At 36.3% G+C, this 14,457-nt stretch overlaps 1 protein-coding gene across 3 annotated transcripts in view; it reads right to left on the reverse strand.

Annotated features, from left to right (window-relative positions):
* Positions 1 to 13,413, reverse strand: part of LOC122045587 (alpha-mannosidase At3g26720-like) — an 85,402-nt gene extending 71,989 nt beyond the window's left edge. The window contains exons 1-11 of one of the 3 annotated variants that reach the window (XM_042605870.1): positions 13,010 to 13,410; positions 12,809 to 12,892; positions 12,592 to 12,680; positions 12,180 to 12,354; positions 2,064 to 2,183; positions 1,859 to 1,945; positions 1,711 to 1,782; positions 1,140 to 1,253; positions 539 to 639; positions 366 to 459; positions 84 to 248 (exon numbers count right to left, since the gene is read on the reverse strand). In XM_042605870.1, the coding sequence (XP_042461804.1) occupies positions 84 to 248; positions 366 to 459; positions 539 to 639; positions 1,140 to 1,253; positions 1,711 to 1,782; positions 1,859 to 1,945; positions 2,064 to 2,183; positions 12,180 to 12,354; positions 12,592 to 12,680; positions 12,809 to 12,892; positions 13,010 to 13,234 (1,326 nt within the window). In that variant the 5' untranslated portion in view covers positions 13,235 to 13,410. Of the gene's footprint in view, positions 1 to 83; positions 249 to 365; positions 460 to 538; positions 640 to 1,139; positions 1,254 to 1,710; positions 1,783 to 1,858; positions 1,946 to 2,063; positions 2,184 to 12,179; positions 12,355 to 12,591; positions 12,681 to 12,808; positions 12,893 to 13,009 lie in introns of all 3 variants that reach the window. The other 2 variants (XM_042605869.1, XM_042605871.1) reach the window with 2 other exon arrangements.
* Between the last annotated feature and the right edge of the window lie 1,044 nt (positions 13,414 to 14,457).

Genomic DNA, 14,457 nt, shown 5'->3' on the forward strand with positions numbered 1-14,457 from the left:
TTAGAAACATCTTAGCATGAAGACAATAGTTATGGCTATATAAAAAAAACTTCGCATTTTCATGCCCCAAGTAAACATATCACCTCTGTATAACCAATAGCTAATCGCTTGGCATAATCGTCTGCAACATGTTGTTTCTCTGTTCCTGTAATTGCATCATGATGTTGTGCAATTGCTAAAGCTTCAGCCAGACTGTTTGTTGTAAGGCCATAACTTCCTCTTTTAAGAAATTCTAACTGCCTTGCTGCCTAGTTTTGGAAGAGATGCTACTAACAATGAGGCTAATAGCCAATATAAATAAATAAAATTCCAGAGAATAACCATGGGATATTGCTAGTATAAGTACTTCAGTACAAAGTACTTACCAAATAATAAGAGCTCAACATTCTTACATAAGCCTTTAAAGCAGGTCTACTTGTGAAGTATCCTGTCCAATATGCATTGGCACGATCGGCATATCTAACAATCAAGTTAAAGAAGATCAAACGATAATACAAAGTAATTTCCAAGGTTGGTATCAACTATATTCATCACCCACGGGAAGAAATCATCCATCTTCAGAGGCCAAGCCTCATTTGCAGCATGCTTAGCGTCTGTGTAAATTGATGGAGTCGAATACAAGGCATTTATGCGTGCATCCTAAACCAGAGAAATGCAAACACTATAATTAAGGAAAGGAAGCGTACTAGATTTTGCAAGAGACAAGGTTAAGAAAGAAGATGATCCTTGAATTAAAATCTGCAGAATAATTTGTTTGTCTTTCAAGTTCTAATATACAACCTAATAATTAGAGTTCAGCAAGCAAACAATTTTGTTAGATACCATAGTTACAAGACTTACTGTTTGGTCATAAATATTCCATGATAGACAGGGAAACATTGGAACACGGATTAAGCAATCTCAGCAAGTTTTGCTTTAAGATATTGAAGAAAAAGAAGTGATTCCGCATAAAACATGAAGTAGGAATTCATAAACAGGTGGACATGCAAACATCGGCACTACAAAAAAAAACATGGAAAACAAAATCTAAAAAATCATAGACAAATGAAGAAAAATAATGACATTAAAAAAACCTTTCACACTAAAAAAAAAATCTTACATGTTCTTATCAAAGAATTCTTTTTCTGGAAACAAATTACCTTATTGACATAATGAATGAACTTATCCATTTGTCGGAACCATGAGGATGCATATTGATACTTGAAATCAGTCCCCATAGTGAACATGATATGATTCGTCCTAGTAATGTTGGCCTGAAAATATAGGAAAATTGCTATTAGTGTTCTAACATGATGGACCATTTTGCAGTTAAACAAATGTTGAAAAACAAACAAAATCCTAATCTATAAGGCCTGAAGAGTTTTTTTCATGTTGAAAATGATAATAAATGGTTGTATGTGACAGCTTCAGGAGTTGTGAATAATTTGGTTTCTTTTTGATGTCGTTTTATGCAAGAACTCAATTTTAGAACTATATGGCATTTTGATTGCAGGCAGGCTGCATATTTAAGCAGAACTTTCATGTCATTTCCTCTATATAAGCGCTCTTGCAAGCATCAAAAATTGTCATCTAAATGTGAGCACAGAGAAAATAAAATCAAAGAAAACTAAAAAAAATAAGTTCACATTCATGTAGCATGTCAATTAGACAACTAGAATTTTGAGAGGAAAATGTAGCAAGTGAAAACTATATGAAAAGTACGAAGCATACCTGGGATAAAGCTGCAGCTACAAAATCATCTACTCGTTCTTGAACATTGTAATCAAATAAAAGAGGATCATCCTTCATCCACAAACATTTATCGCAATAAGTTTCTGAAAGAGTGTTTAACATTCTATAGTTTGAGTCATGGAATGACCTGGATAACAGGTGACTCATCATTAACCTCAAAGTAAAAACCACCAGGGGGTGGTTCATAGTCCTTTGGGAATATGCCGGTGAATATCTAAATAGACATTTTTTTAAACAGTTAACTGAAGAAGTAAAAATTTTAATCATGCTTTGGATATTAATGGAAAAAAAGGGCTTGAAAGATGAGAGTGAAAGATGGGAGTGGAACTAACATCTACAGATGAACCAAGAGTTTTGGAACCCCGCCACACAACTTCAAGGCTCTTGGTATCTGTCCTCTTTTGTCGGTCTTGGTAATCAATTCGTGAAAAATAAAGGGCATCAAAACCAACCTGAAAGTACATAGAACTCATATTGGCAGAAAACCAATATATAAAGCTGATAAAATATAGGCATTTAAGTGATGAAAGAAGTTATTTTACCAGTAAAACATGAAAGTAATGCAAGGGAAAATAGTTTCAATTTTTGCATTACCTGGAAAAAACTAGATGGATTCAATTTCCATATATCAAATATTAATTTGGGTGACCGCATCAAGTTTCCTAAAAGTTTTAAATCTAAAGAAATGGCACAATCTTTACTTTTTATTATTAATGTTCAAGTTGATTGGTCATTCATCTGTCCCAAGCATGGTTTCTGAAAAAACCTCCACATAAGACATTTAAACACCCACTACACAAAGCAACAAGAAAGCCCATAATGTCAGCTTATGGTGACATCGCACCAACCTCCAAGAATCCAACTTGAACGGTGTTGATGAAACAGAGGAAATATAAATACTACAGCAACAACAACCCACATGAAGAAACAAAACACTTACTGAAAATAAATTCTCACCAATAAAATAAAAAATAATAATATTAATTCAAAAAGTTATCTATTACATGGGATCCTAACCCCTTATAATAAATTAATAATAATACTTATTCTTGCAAATAAAACTTAATTTATCCCAATAAAATATTAATCATGCCAAAAACAACTCTAATTCACTTTTTTAAAAAAATTAAACAATCTTTTAAAAGTTCTCATGCTATTTTTTAAGAAATATAATAAATTATACAAATTTAATGACTTAGACAACTTTTAAACTTTTCAAAGGAAAATTTGAAATCCAACCTATATTATTCTTCCCATTAACAAAAACTCTACTCCGGGTCGAGTTGTCATCCCTTCATTTTGGTTCTTTGCTTCCAATTATAGGAAAGAATTATTTCACTAACTCTACGCAGCAATATTTTTTTTTATTGTCCTTTGGGCATCCCTTTCAATGAAAGAGGAATGAACTGTGGGATCAAACTAGAGGAAGGTGAATAGCATAAAGAATTTAAAAATGAGCAAATACTAATTTAAAACAATTGAATCAATCAGAGTAAGCAAAGTGGAAATAAATCGATCAAATAAGACAAAGGTAGATAAAAGCATGCAAATGAATTTAGCTAGCAATTTAAGCATGCAAGTTGATCAATCAAAATAAACACACAACAAATATAAAATATGATTCTTATTTCTAATTTCTCCTAGGGAAACCTTACAAAACAAAATCTAAAAAGTTTAAGCATAATAAAATAGATTAAGGCAACATGAAAATAATATTACTCTAGGTATTGCCGATGAAAAATGAAGCATGGGTTACAGTGTGTCACAACATAGAAGGCGAAAGAGCACTTAGAGCACGAGTGAATTCTGTGTAGATGCGTTGATTTTCTAGCTCTGCCTCGAAACTCCTTATATAGGACTCTTTCGGTCGCTTGGAGCCTTCCCAATCGATTGTAGAGGTGTTGACGTGGCTACAACTTCTATCCGTAAGAAAACATTCATAAAGCTCTCCAGCCACCTAGGCAGGGTCAAACTTCATCTTGACTGCCTTGTTCGAATTACTCATAACGTCGTCTCCCGGTAGCTGCTTCAGTCGCCTGTACACTATGATTGCCTCAACCCAGCTACGATCGCCTAGACCCTCCAAAATCCTTTCGTCGAGAGGTATCACTAGCCAATTGCCCTCGAATTCCATCTGGTTGCCTGAACCGTCGAACATGCTTCCCTACAGTTGTTACACGTAATAACTATGATATAAAATATGAAGTTACTCGCACTTACTTGACTAGATTTAACCCATCTAGTTCGGTCTTGCCAAGCAATCAACCTCCTGATTCCACACACTTAGTCTTGTGTCAAGCAATCAGCTCCCAGTTGATTCCACACACTTAGAGTTTATTCAACTAGCGTCCAACTAAGAATTTGTTAGTCAAGCCTTAATCTCTTGGGCTTGATTCACTTAGCCTCCAGTTAGAAATTTGTTCGCCAAGCCTTAATTACTTGGACTTGATTAGTCACCAACCAAAACTTAAATCATATATGATTCCCAACCAGACTTAGATGCCCATATATATCAAAACCCTGGATTGCATATTGTGCACCTAGCACCAATAATCTCCCTCTTTTTAATAATATGAAAATTAAATTAAAGTTTAACTTACCTTTAACTTGCCTTGTTCGGATTTTGACTTGGGCTCGAGTTCTAATTTGGGCTCAGATTCTGATTCAGGTTCAACTTCATCGGTTGAGTCCTCAAAATCTGACTGAAACAGTGCAATTAACTTATTCAAGTTCGGCTTTTTTTATTTTAGCACTTAACTTTTCCCAAAGCTCTTTTACATCTTTGAATGACCCGACTTTCTCAAGTTGGGCTTGAGTTAGACCATAGAGAATGATGGTAGTAGCTTTTGCATTTGATTGGACTGCTTGTTTCATGCTACTTGTCCATGATTCGAACCTGCATAGCTCACATTTTGTGTCTCTTAGCAAGTTGGTTTCATTTTGGATATTTTCCAAGTATTCTAAATTATTTTTAAGAATGTTTTCATCTTTTTCTTCCAACTGGCATTTGCCATTGAAGAGCGGCGGGCAGGTTGTACTGAATCCTTCATACAAAGACATCTCAAGCAAATATTTGTTCAAGTTGTATTAAAGTCTAGGGTTTGGGTTTGGGTTTGGTTTGGTTAGTTAAGGTTTGGATTTGGGTATGGGCTAGGCTCCGATTATTAAATGATTAGATTTATTTGTCCTTGATTCATAACGCAAAGTTCGTCCTATGTTAGATTCAGGTTTTGCTTTAAACGAATTTAGCAAGAGTTTCTGAAATTAGCTTCTAGGTCATGGGGAGACACAGCAGACTTCATGAGAATCGGAACAACAATCACTCGAACAAAGTCGTTTTAAGGAACAGTAGTTAAATCAACTTTAATACAATTTCTTAGTCTAACTGTTTAGAGTGAGGTGAGATAACTTCTACTAGCTAGATGCGCCAGGTAGGGAAATCCAACTTAGACATGCAACTATCCACGCGTTCCTATTTTCTATCCGCTCAACCCGCTCTGATACCAAATTGTATGATCGAAATTGACGCTAAAGGGGGTGTAAATAGCGTTAAGAATTTAAAAATGAGCAAATACTAATTTAAAACAGTTGAATCAACAATAGTAAGAGATATAAATTAAACTTACACTGATTCAATCAAGATAAAGGCAAATCAAAGCATACAAATGAATTTAGCTAACAGTTTAAGCATACAAGTTGATCAATCAAACCAAAAGTATAAACATGCAGCACATATAGAATATGATTCTTATTTCTAATTTCTCTTAAGTTGAGAAATCTTACAGAAAAAAAAAAAAGTTTAAGCACGATAAAATAGATTAAGGCAACACCGAAAATAAAAATATTACTATAGGTGTTGTCAATAAAAATAAAGTGTGTATCGCAGCACATAAGGCAAAGGAACACTTCGAGCGCGAGAGGAAGAGTGAATTCTATGTAGATGAGTTGATTTTCAAGCTCTGCCTCGAAATTCCTTATATAGGACTCCTCTGGTCGCCTAGAGCCTTCTCGGTCATAACATTAACGAAACTCTTCGATTGTCGTACACCTTCCAATCACATAGGTAGGGGGCAAACTTCATCTGGACCGCCTTGTTCGAATTGCTGATAACATCGTCTCTCGGTCACCTAGAAGCTGCTCCGGTCACATACACTCCGATCGTCTAAACCCAACTATAGACGTCTGAACCCTCCGAAATCCCTTCGTCGAGAGTTATCACCAGCCAGTCGCCACCGAATTCCATCCGATTGCTGAATCGTCGAACATGTTTCCTACCGTCGTTACACGTAATGAGTATGATATAGAATGTGAAGTTACTCACACTTGACTAAATTTGACCCGTCTAGTTCGGTTTTGCTAAGCAATCAGCCCACACTTGGACTTGTGCTGAGCAATCAGCTCCCAACTAATTCCACACTCTTGAACTTGTGTCAAGCAATCAACATCCAGCTAATTCCACACACTTGGACTTTATTCACGTAGTGTCCAAGTAAGAATTTTGTGATTCACCTAATCTCCAGCTAGAAATTTATTACTTGGTCTCCAACCAAGACTTAACTCATGTCTGATTCCCAACCAGGACTTAGATGCCTAGATTCATTAGGACTTAGGTTCAAAACCAAGATTTTAACACATGTCTGTATCCTGCACCTACAAACTTGACATAATTGTTTAGATCACAACTAACCTAACTTTAACCTTAGTCATATATCAAAACTCTGGATTGCATGTTGTGCACCCTTAATCTATTTTCCTCCTCTTTTTAGATATTAGTTGTTCTCCCCAACAAGGTAAGAATGCTGACGTCGTGCTTCTGGTTATCCATCCTTCCTTGACCTCCTGGCATTGTTGATCACATTTACAACAAGAGAATGCGAAGAATATATGCTTGTGGTGCACCTTTACCTCCCCAGTGTTGAATCGAGTCGCACGTGAGATTGGGGTGAATCAAGTGGTTTTTGAAAACTTGTCTTTTCTTTTAAAACTAAAAGTGAAGTACGCAGCGGAAAAATAATTTAGAAAACGAAGTAGAAAAGTGGCAAGAAAGCATGTGTTCAATTTTACTTGGTTTGGAGCCTTCGGCGACTCTACTCCAAGATTCAGGTCCCGCGGATATATCGATGGGTAATCCACTTAAATATCTCTTTAAGTACCTCCGGAAGAGGAAATCGAGTACAAAGAGAAAGAATAGAAAAGTGTAACAGACTACATTTTCCTTTATGCAGAATTAAGTATAATAAAATAGCTTTGTTACCAATAAGAAAGAATTGAAGTCCGAACGCTTGTTTTGTCAACGTCGGTCTATCGTCCGTGATCAAAAGTCCTCTGAATGGTTGTCGGGCACAACAGCTTCGCAGCACAGCAGGAGGATGAAGTAGCAGCACTCGGAAGCCCAAAGGTGTTGGAACCGAATTTGAAATTCAGATATCGTGTTTCTACACACCTATGTAGGGATGACAATTTTCCCCGCGGATTCGGGGCCCCGAGGGGAAAACTCTAAATGGGGACGGGGATCCCTGATTTATTCAGGGATGGGGATGGATTCGGAGATTTTTTTCGGGGATGGGACGGGTTCGGGGCGAGTATGGGGATATTGTCCCCATCCTCGAACCCGCCCTGAAAATAATAATAATAATAATATTATTATTATTATTATTAATATAATAATATTATTTTTAAAAATATTAATAATAATATTGACAATAATATTAATATTAAAAAATTAAAATATTAATAATAAAATTATTATTAATACTGATATTAATATTAATAAAATAATAATAATAATAATAATAATAATATAAAATTAATTTGGGGATGAAAGCAGGGATGGGGCGGGGATGGGGATTTGATCCCCGATGGTTCGGGTTCGGGGATTCTCCGAACCCGAAAAAATGGGGATGGGGGCGGGGATGAGGACAGGGATGAAATTCGAGGGCGGGGTGGGGATGGCAAACCTATCCCCGCCCCGCCCCATTGTCATCCCTACACCTGTGCACAGCGAAAATTTAAAATTTTATTTGTGATTTATTCATATAATGCTAATTTAATCATTTTATTTAGACATGTTAAACTATCTAAAATAAGCATATTAGATCATTTAAGTAAAATCTAAATAAAACTATTAACACATGCATCAATATACATATGAATCATTGTACAAGTATAAACATACCTTCCAAACAACCTATGTTTAGGGATGACTCTAACTGTTCTGGTTGTAGTGAAATAACTCTTCGTTGATTGTCACGAGCTCGTACTTCCTTCGTCTAATCCGGTTAATGATCGGAGTCCTCTTTCCAACACCTGATCGCACTAGAAATTAAATGTCATTTGTCGTCGAGACGGTCGAAACGTCTTCCTCGAAGATAAGGAAGCAGTTGGCCAATTACCCCTTCACAAGGGGATGTCTAATAGCCCTCAACAAGGGGCTACTCCTTCTAAAATTCTGCAAGAAAGTGGGCGGCTACAATACTTCTCTAAGAGGAAAAGCAACAACAAGGAGATGGGACTTTTCGATGGAAGAGAGGAAGAAGATCTCTATCTTCTTTCTTTGAAAGGGGGCTGCCGAATTTCTCCAAATAGAGGATGGAAACGCTTGATGTCCGAATTCAGCAAAACTCAAGGCAAAATGTGGCTGTCGTATCTTTCTTCAAGAGCTTCAAAGGTGAAGTGGTCGCTCAACTCCCCAAGGAAAATCAAAAGTTTTTGATGTCGAGCCCTCCAAGAGAAGCTACTGATGGATTATGTATCTTAATCAAAAACTCTATCAGTTTTCATTCCTTTTTGAGTGTTGCCATTTCTTTTCAAAAGGAGTGGAGAGAGTGGCTTAGGTGGAGGAGTGGAGAAAGTGGAAAAATGGATAACATGGAATTGGTGGAAAAGGGAAAAAATAAAAATATCCTCTTTCCTTTTTCATTACACGTTGAAATGAAATTCCTATTTTCAATTTCATGATGCAAATATTAATATATTACATTTCCTTTTAGGCTTGAACTTTCAAAACCCAATATCTCTTCCATCTTTGCCTATTGGGTTTTTAGAACTTTTCTAGAACCCAATAATATAAGTCCATTGTAATCATATCAACGATCCAATATCGTTGACGCGATAAATATACTTGCTCACTATTACAATAATATAAATCTAATTTATATACTTTGTGTGGGACTCTTCCACTCTCCTTATTTCCATTGATTGGAAATCACTCTAACATTTGATCATATCAAACTTTCTTTGTCAATACACTGTTTGATCGCATCAAACTTTATTCGCCAAATTCAACTACTTGAATTTGACTTTCTCAACGGGAAATAAGGAAATCAATACTTGTGTGACCCTCATTGATTCAAGGATACAGCTAGTCATGGGTTCACAACTCTTTGTGATTCAAGACGATACTTGTCTTTTATTCGGGCATGCCCTTAATAGCCCCATCCTATAATCAACTCCTTAATTATAGGAAGTCAAAACTAATTTTGATTAAGACCCAACGAATCATGGTAAGAACGTCTAGTAGCACCACCCTATAATTCCCTAGGTATCACTGAATAGTGCCTGCAAGAACCAGTCGATCATGGTTAACGTTCAGTCTGGTCCCTTCATCTCATACATTCCGGTTGAATCTACAACTATTGGTATATCGAGGATTGTATATTGATTCGACAACCATGTGATATATCTTATAGTGATATCGCATGTGTAACTAGGAAACTCCTTTCCTAAAGTACATCTTACAGCTCTGATCAGAGACTTCATACACTATAAAATAATATATTACATAGGATATCCACACTTGTGAGTGTGTGGTGAATCCTCGACTACAATATTGACTCCTATATGTTTAGTTACTACACCCAATCTCACTTCCTGATGATCCTAATAGAGTCGGTAAATGAGTCAAAATACAACCCCAGCATATAGAGTCTCAGTGTTATCCCGGGTCATAAGGACTACTAGTGTACAACAACAACCAAAGGCTTATCCACTCGATAAATGATAATCACTTGGAAAATCTGTGTGAGGGATGTTCGATGAACTCATCGTATGATCACCCATATGTATATTTGAACATCTTTATGTCCTTACCAATGAAACATGGTACACTACATCACAGATGCTACTCTCTAGCTCAAGCAGCCTTTTATCCTTGTTTATTAGGCGGTCCAATTGACTAGAAACAAATTTAGAATATACAATGAATATTGATGTATTTAATGATGATCATCATATATACCATCACATCTCACTATAGTATATTCAAGGACTTTATCTATGCATCTAGCATGGGTATAAAGATAAAGTAAATGTCAAACTAAATTGAATTATATTAAAATAAAGATTACTTATTTACAAGAGTCAATAAAGTCCTAGCCAACAGTTGGCTTTGCAGGGCACCTACTCTAACAAAAGGATCGCGTGGAAGCCCAATTAATATGATTATGATGGACTCACATTATTGGGTTTTAGAAAAGTTCTAATATCGCCCAGATGGAAGAAAGAAAATGGCTAGATTTAATTTGTTAGCCGCATATCTCTTCATCTGCCTTAGAGAGATGAAGAGACACATCTCTTCATTATCCTTGGAGAGATGAAGAGACATATATCTCTTTATCTTCCTTGGAGAGTTGAAGAACTATAAAGAGAGTGGTCATCCTTAGAGTTATCAAGAAGTTTTTTTCTTTCAAGTTATCGCCCCTTCAAAAGAGAAGAAGATACAGATCTTCCCATTTTCTTCCATCAAGAGAAATTCATCTCTTTGTCACTTATTTTTCTTCTCTAAGAAGATTGTTGCCGCCCATTTTTCTTATATATCTCTATTTGGTAGCCCCTTGTGAAGGGGTAGTTAGGCAGCAATTTCTTCATCTTTGAGGAAGTCGTTACGACGGTCTCAACGAAAAACGACACTTGATCTCTAGTGCGATCAAGTGTTAGAAAGGGGGCTCTGATCGTGGATCCGATTAGACAGAGGAAGCACAAGTTCAAGACAAACAAAGAAGAACTATTTCGCTAAACCTAAAATAGTTGGAGTCATCCCTATACATAGGTTGTTTGGGAGATATGTGTTCGCTTATGTTTTTGATTCATTTGTATATTGATGAATATGTCAATAGTTTTATTTAGACTATGCTTAAATGATCTAGTATGTTTAAATTAAATAATTTTGCATGTTTAAATAAAAATATTAAATTGACATCAGATGAATCAATCAATAGATAGTTTATCTTTGTTATGCTTTAAGAATCTTACTTGAATGGTAAGATTGTAATGCATACTTAGATTAAAGATCATGCTCATGTTTGTTTTTGAAAAATTCATATGAACACTCCTTTGATTTAATTGTTAAATCATAAAACAAATTTTAAAGTTCCGCTGCGCATAGGAGTGTAAAGACAATATATCTGAATTTCGAATTATGATCCACCACATAGCTTCTTGCAGAAAGTCTTAATTTACTAAATCAAAGGCCTTCTAGAGGTCAATCTTCATAATGCATCGAGGTGATATCATATTTCTAGTATACCTCCTAAAAAAGCTCCTTTGCTAAATGGATGTTGAGAGTGATGAGCCTGCCTACACAAAAGCCACTAAAAATAGATGAAGAATTTGACCCATAACGTTTGACATCCTAGCTACCTTAGAAATAACCTTATATAATACCGTACAACAAAAGATAGGTCGATAATCTGAGATGGGTGCAAAAAATTATGGGGTGCAAAAAACACAAGTTCTAAGCCAAGCACATGCCACATGAAAAAGCATAAACTATAGGTCAAATCAAACAATAACAACCTTGAAGCGACCATCCAACCCCTTGGATGAAGATTCTAGAAAGGTTTGAAGTTCGAGCATCACAAAGGGGACCCCCAAAAGAAAGTGCACTACATTTTAGTATGAGTTATATAATTTGACTCAATTTCACTGAGTATTGACTCTTAACCTAATACCCCAGAAAGGTTTAGTAGCGAAAGAACCATAAGGGTAGGAGTATTGGATAAGAGTCAATACTCTTCATGACATCTAAAACCCTAGCTGAAGCATGCATACATATATATATTCATTTCTTTTATAAAAAGAGTACAACCAAGATACCAAAAAACAATATGTCAAACAAACAAAACAAAACAAAAGTACAAGCAAAACAAACATGGTTTTCAATTATTGAATCCTACTTATCTTGGTAGGTGGATGAGATATAAATTAACCAATCTCTAATAGGTAGGTATATAATCTAGACATACATAAATTGCACATTCTCTAACATAAGCTTTAGCTCAATAAAATTATAAGATGGTATAAAAGTCAAGACATGAATTTCTCATCTTCCATTTCTCCCAATATTTGTTTCCAAGATCTGCTTTTTGTTATGTGTCCCCTCTCTTCTGTGGCTAATTCTGTCGCTCAATTAAACCCAATGAGTAAGTCTAACAGTAGCTCAAAGCTTGTACCTCTGCTCCAAGCAAATAAGCTTGTACAGCAGAATGGCCAAATGGATCAATCTGCCAAGCAATCCTTGGAACTTGGCCAAACTCCTGCTTCAGAAACTGATGCCCGAGAGTAGTTTGATCAATCATGTCAATGTAGTGGACAGCTGCCTCATCATGCATACACCAACCTCCGTTTCTATGGAAAAAGGAAATGAATAATGGATAATATATAAGAAAAGGAAGCATCAAATAGGAGGGAAAAAGTAGAAAGTCACGCCAACCCATGAATTTTAATACTTATACAACAGTTGACAAAAGAAGGTACGGAAAATGAAAAAGTAGTAACCAATTGGACAACGCTTGTAGTTGTATCCAAGAACTTGGAGAAGAGATTATCTTGCAGTTGAAAAATGGGGGGAGGGAGGTAGTTTACATGAACTCCAATTGTCCCGAGCTAACGAGCCCCTTTACTGACTTCTTCGTGGTATCGCTCTGCTGTCGCCACCACCGGTGGAAGAAAGCCTAAGGGGAGAAACCCAGATAACGAAAGCAAAAATGCTTTAGGAAAAACGGAAGATCCCAAAACCAACAATTCTAAGAAAAATCAGTCGCAGAAAAGAAAAGGTTATAAAGGAAAAGCAATGGAAAACCATCTCCACGTATATGAACTTTCGATTCTTGTCTTTGAGGAGAGCCTCCACAACCGAATCCAACACATTCTGGATGCAAGCACCCTGTTTTCCCTCGCAGCGGAAATCCAAACAGAAAAATGGGGGGAAAAGATCAGATCAAGGATCAAACACAAAACCCCAAATCCAGCCAGCCGGAGGAAAATGTCGGTGGGAGGAGACCTGGATGGAGTTATTTGAACCGACGTAGTACTGGTCGATGGTCTTGAGCCAGCCGACGTCGTCGTGGCTGTGGGGAACCAGGTGGACGTTAATCTTGCCTGGGACGAGGCTACCTGACGTGTTGTACGCGATGTAGGCAGCGCCGGCGTAGAGCCATCGGGAGGCCGAAAGGACGAGGAGGTGGTAGAAGAATGGAAGGAGAGAGGCGGCGACGGCGACCGCCATGGCGCGAGAGCAGCTCAATCAATCGAGTAAGAGACTGCGGATAAGAAGATAACAACTAACGACAGAGGCAGAGCCAACCAGAAGGCAGAGAAGACTACAGCTGGAAAAAGGATTAAGCTCAGACGTCCGGTTCGTTCCGAAAAGAGGTAAATGCGGCCAAGAAGCTTCAATTTAGATTGATACGATGATATCTAGCTGTTAGTTCTTGGTTGAAAATCTATTTATCTGAATGGCCGAAGGAAAAATTTAAAGGTATCGAGCGCAGATTCGAACTTTCCATCTCTGTTTATTTAATAAAAAATTCTAACCACAAATATTTTCTAAATTTATTATTTAATTTTAATGTAAAAATTATTTTAAATATTAAATATTAAATTAGTAACTACACTGGACGAGCGAGATAGTATTAAATGGACTTGTGCTCGGCTCAAATATTAAACGAGTCAATTCAAACTCAATCAAATTCAAACTCAGCTCGAGCTCGATCAACTCCGAGCTCACCTTGAGCTCGATCAATTCTGAGCTTAAGTTCAATTTTGATCGAGTTGTTCATGAACGACTCACAAATGACTTAATCCATTTACACCCTTAATATTGGTCATACTTAAAATTAAGCAATGAGACTAATTGATAACAATTTTTTTAATTGAAAATATGTTTCCTATGAAATAGTCAATAGACTTTTTGTTTTCGTAGCCTACACGAGAAAGAAAGAAAAAAAAATTACTGCAAGTAAGTTAAAATAAGCCATCGAAGGATCTGTTATCAAACTTTTAAAAATTAAGGTTTTCATAACTAATTGTTAATTTTTTTAGTAAATTTAATTGCATGACCATAATTTTTTTATTTTGTCATTTTGATATTGTATAGGTATATTATATAAGTTTTATTTTGATTTTTTTATAAAATATAAATATTATAAGTAAAATCATCCCCAACAAAAATGACTTGCTCACCTAACGTCCCTCACCTTTAGCCCCGGAGTAAGATAAAAAAAATAAATCATAATAACCGAGCAGGCTCTTTAGGTGAGAAAGATTTTATTCCCTAAAGGAGTATTCCCGTGAGGATTCGAACTTTGCTCTCATGTGACAATCTACCACCTAAATATTAATTTGGTTATGCCCGTGGGGGCAATGGTGTAGCCACATGGGGACGAGGGATGCAATCACTCCATTGAAATTTAAAAAAAAATAATATCAAACTTACCCCAGATTGATTTT

This window comes from Zingiber officinale, chromosome 2B, assembly GCF_018446385.1.
Source record: "Zingiber officinale cultivar Zhangliang chromosome 2B, Zo_v1.1, whole genome shotgun sequence".
Classification (NCBI taxonomy): Eukaryota; Viridiplantae; Streptophyta; class Magnoliopsida; order Zingiberales; family Zingiberaceae; genus Zingiber; species Zingiber officinale.